The sequence below is a fragment of the Penaeus japonicus genome, unplaced genomic scaffold, assembly GCF_977035675.1.
Source record: "Penaeus japonicus unplaced genomic scaffold, GWHDUDI00000001_assembly GWHDUDI00000035, whole genome shotgun sequence".
Taxonomy (NCBI): Eukaryota; Metazoa; Arthropoda; class Malacostraca; order Decapoda; family Penaeidae; genus Penaeus; species Penaeus japonicus.
Genome location: NW_028234437.1, coordinates 746718 through 751717, shown reverse-complemented (window position 1 = coordinate 751717; position 5000 = coordinate 746718). Strand labels below are relative to the sequence as shown.

The window sequence follows — 5000 nt, the reverse complement described above, 5'->3', positions numbered from 1 at the left end:
AATGGCTTCTAATTGAGGATTTAGTTGGATATGATAATTTTAAATTATTATTTCTAAATGAAAAACCTTTATGTTCCTCGATACGCATAAACAAATTGCGAGAAGTCTTTCCCACATAAGTAGCGTTACAGCTACTACAAGAGAATCTATAAACGATCGAAGAACGTAAAGATTTAGGAATTTTGTCTTTAAATTTGAATAGATTGCCAATGGTTAAGGAAGAAGTATAAATGACCTTCAATTCAACAGTAGAGAAACTATTATTATCAAAAATAAATTATCAAAAATGTTCTTTTAAAGTAGAAAAAGTACAATATGACATAATATTTCTGAAAGAATGTTTAAAAAATAAGCTTATCCCAAAATTTTTGAGATTTAAATTATGGAAACAAAATAATAATAATAACAGAGCATGTAAGACCTTCCAGTACAAACTCTTGGATATCGAAATTAAGTCAAAATCAAGGGAATTTAATAAACATAAATGTAAATCATTGGACTTTGAAACTGAATTGAAACAATCCATTTCGTTTTTAGATTTCAACCACCTAAGATGTTGTACGGAAAGTCGCAACTTAGTTTCTCTAAAGAATGTTCAGAGAACCCATGAAAAGAAATTATTTTACTTAGGCTTAAACAAACCTCATGAGTTTCTCGACCCCAACAAAGTTGTTTTTAACCACTCTGATGTCAATTTGTCTCATAACTTGAAATGTCTACTAGCTAAAGGCCTGAAATTTGGTATTCCCCCTCGGAAAATTAACTTCTCTCATTTCTTTTTGTCTTTTGAGAAATTGCTTCGTTCTCGAAATTTTCATAAGCCTGTTAATATTTTTCCTGAAACTAGAAATCATGTAAAATCAGTCATAAAAACCTTGCATTCTCTTTATATTATTCCTACCAAAAGGAAAAAATTGATGAGGGCATAACAGATTCAGACCTTCGGCTTCTAAAGGAATTAGCGGAAAATGATGACGTCATTATCTCAAAACCAAGAAAATTGAAGATATTCTGAATGATAAAACTAAGTTTAGTAAAGTAGACAACAAATGTGAATCTTTGATTATTAAAAATGAAGATAGACTAAATTCCTTACTTAGAAAACTTAAGAAAGAACACATCATTGATGACTCAACATACTCCTCCCTTTTCACCTCAGGCTCTAGACCTGGTATTTTATATGGATTGCCCAAGATTCACAAAGCTAATGTCCCTTTAAGGCCTATCCTCTCTGCCATTAGAACTATTAATTATAATGTATCAAAATTTTTCATTCCTATTCTTAAAAGTCACACTTTTAATAATTACACCATACAGAATACTTTCACTTTTTTGAATGATTTGATGAAAATTAATAATGCTGATGAATTTATCTTAGCAAGTTTTGACGTCACAAACCTTTTCACTAATGTCCCACTAGAAGAAACTTTGTCAATTATAATGGACACTCTTTTTAAAGATAAAATTGAAATCCAAGGATTAGATAAATCAAATTTTAAGAAACTTCTGGACATAGCTACTAAAGACATCTTGTTTTATTTTAACAATAAATTGTATAAACAAATTGAAGGAGTTGCTATGGGTAGCCCTTTAGGCCCAACTCTTGCTAACATTTTCACGTGTCATTTTGAAACTATTTGTCTTAATAATTGCCCCGAAAGTTTCAAACCTTGCCATTATTTCAGATATGTTGATGACACTTTACTACTTTTCAAATCCAGAGATAGTATCACTAAATTTCTTGACTACTTGAATGCTAAACACCATAATATAAAATTCACTTTTGATGTAGAGAAAAATGGTTGTCTCCCTTTTTTGGATGTTAATATTTCTCGGGATAATAATTATTTTACCTCATCTGTCTACAGAAAACCAACTTATACAGGTCTAACTACTAAATTTGATTCTTACATTCCTTTGAAATATAAAAGTAATCTTATTTGCATTTTAGTATATAGAGCATTCAAGATTTCAAAGAATTTTCTGATCTTTCATGATGAAATTGTTCATATTTTAGATATTCTTGTTAAAAATGGGTTCCCTCTTAATTTCATCCATAGCTTTATAAAGAGAACCTTAAATAAATTAATTGCACCAGTAGACATTCCGTCTACAGTACCCAAAGATGTCATTTATATTAAACTTCCTTACCTTGGTTCTTTCAGTCACAATTTGGAAAGAAAATTAACAAAGATTGTTCATAATAGTTTCTCTACTGTTAAATTGAAGGTCATTTATACTTCTTCCTTAACCATTGGCAATCTATTCAAATTTAAAAACAAAATTCCTAAATCTTTACGTTCTTCGATCGTTTATAGATTCTCTTGTAGTAGCTGTAACGCTACTTATGTGGGAAAGACTTCTCGCAATTTGTTTATGCGTATCGAGGAACATAAAGGTTTTTCATTTAGAAATAATAATTTAAAATTATCATATCCAACTAAATCCTCAATTAGAAGCCATTCATCAAATAAGAATCATCCATTTAACTATGACTCTTTTGAAATTTTAGACTCGGCTAATACAGATTATGATTTGAATATATTGGAAAGCCTGTGGATTTGGAAATTAAAGCCAAACCTTAATGAATATACTTCTACTGATGTTGAAATTTTGAAATAGCAGTCCATTATCCCATTTTCTTTGTTTCGCATTCCGATAGGTTTTTGTTTGCCTCTCGGAACGCCCAGACGCTCCATTGCCTCGTTGAGGTCTTGTCATGGACGTCAAGCTCCCGTGTTTTTCATTGTTCTTCTTTGTATTTCTTGGTTTGTATTATCCCTAGCTACTTAATCTGTTTCATGAAGTATCCTTGTACCTTTATATTTGGCAATTGATGGTTTTAAGAAGTAATTTTCAAGTTTTAATAGACTTTTTGTACAACCGGCTTTTGTCACTCAGACGCTTTGGCCTAGTCATACGTCTTCTCACCTATTTGTCTAGTTACTTATATCAATTTTCTGTGATATTTCTTAGTCAACACATAGATATTAAGTCATAAGAGTGTTCCTATTGTTCTTATATGAGAATTTATTACTTTTTGATTGTAATTTCAACTTTTATATAATTTGTATGTTCGAACGGATAGTTTTTGTTCTACCATTTTTGAATTTCCCATTTACCTCTGTGGCACTACCACAATTTAGCATGTAAAATATGTTATGTATTGTACAATTTTGTTGAAGGATAATTGAAAATCCTTTTTTTTACAGTTAAATCCACTGATGATGAGTGTTTGAACACTCGAAACGTTTGGTTCCAATTTGTAATAAAGAAGTTTTTGAAGATTGCTTCTGTTTTTTGCTACACCGAAGAAAGTTTTAGTTACCTCAAGGCTGGAAATAAGGATGTTTCTTCTGGCAACACTGATCTTGAGATTCATTATATATGTATATATATATAATATATATATATATATATATATATATATATATATGCATATATATATATATATACATATATGTTTGTATATATATATATATATGTATATATATATACATATATATATATATATATATATATATATATATATATATATATATATATATATATATATATATGCAAAGCTCCACAACAGAGCGTTGTCTTTCTCTAATAACCGATGACTTTCGTTCAGTTTTTCAAAGGAAGGAATATTTCCTCTGACGGATTTAAAGAAGCACTGCATTGTCGTGGAAGATATTTTATATGCATGCATATCTCTCCTAAGGGAGCCTGCCATCATGTGATGCACAAACTATTTCCAGTTTTCAATCGTCTTAACGCTAATACGGTGTTCCATAATATTTCATATCGTTTTGGTCCAAACTCAAAAACATGTTTAATATGTCTTAGCAAAAAAAAAAAAAAAAAAGACATCTTAAAAATCAAAATATGATTGCATGACAATATTTTGCATGGCATGATTAGCAATTCGCAATAGTCATATGAAAATATACAGGAATAGATTCTTTAACAGGCTGTATTCTGCATCAGGCAATTATCTGTGGAGAAGTTCTCATTGGTTGACAAAAATCACCAACCGACTGCCCTTCCCGCCTGGCCACGCAATGTTGCAAATCCGTTGTTGCGTCTCGTTTACTAGCAAAAGAATCCTATTCTTCCTCCTCCGCCGTGATGTCTATTGCAGAGGAAATAGGGAATGTGCTGACGAGGGCTTATGGCCATATGGATAGTCCTATCGAGCAAGTGGCCAACTGCACGGGACCAAATCTAGCGGCTTTTCGTTGAGGTTGGAGGCTGTCTACCCTTTCGTGAAGGCACTTAGTGGGAGAGGCCGCACTTTAATTCATGGCCACTCCGGCGCCGAGAAGAAAGCCGTTCCCGGATCAGTATATTTGGATATAAAGAAATTGGAGAGGGACAATCGCCAGGTTCTGTCCCCGAATCCATTCCCCGTTGTGGCCACGCTCTTCGCAGGTTATGTACGGGATGCCCCGATCAAGAGCAATCCTCTTGCTCAAAGGATCTACGGAAAGTGCCCAGACGAAGACCTTAGGCGATATGTTCTGGAGGGCACAACAGAGAAGAGACGGAAAGGTTGCTTGTTTTACTAACCTCCGTAAGCGCTTCCTCTCTAATTCGTTCCGACTGTGAGCTGGATGGCGATGGGTTGTCACACCCACTGGTATAGGGGCGAGGATTTATTCTCCCATTTGGATAAACTTCTATCAACCCGTTTGAGAAATTCGCCGGAAACTCAAAGAAAAAGATTGGGTTTGTAACAACCGAATATCGACCGCGGGTCAATGTACCTCGCCGGGGTATACGAACCACGTCAAGGCGAAGCAGGATATGGCGGACGGGAAGAGGAGGAGGAGGATCAGACAGCGATATCAGCAGGAACAGCAGAGGGAATTAACCGACCCACAGCATGAGGAAGAGGAGATGGAGCAAGAGGAAGAGGAGATGGAGCAAGAGGAAGAGGAAATTGGGCAGGATGACGACTACTACTACTAACTAACTACGACCACAGCGAGGAGTAGAAGGAGGAGCTCAAG

At 34.0% G+C, this 5000-nt stretch overlaps 1 protein-coding gene across 1 annotated transcript in view; it reads left to right on the top strand.

Moving 5' to 3' along the window:
• Positions 1-2622, top strand: part of LOC147467462 (uncharacterized) — a 5781-nt gene extending 3159 nt beyond the window's left edge. The window contains exons 2-3 of the mRNA XM_086531187.1: positions 538-741; positions 1160-2622. Coding sequence (XP_086387313.1) covers positions 538-741; positions 1160-2622 — 1667 coding nt within the window. The remainder of the gene's footprint in view (positions 1-537; positions 742-1159) is intronic.
• Positions 2623-5000: the final 2378 nt, after the last annotated feature.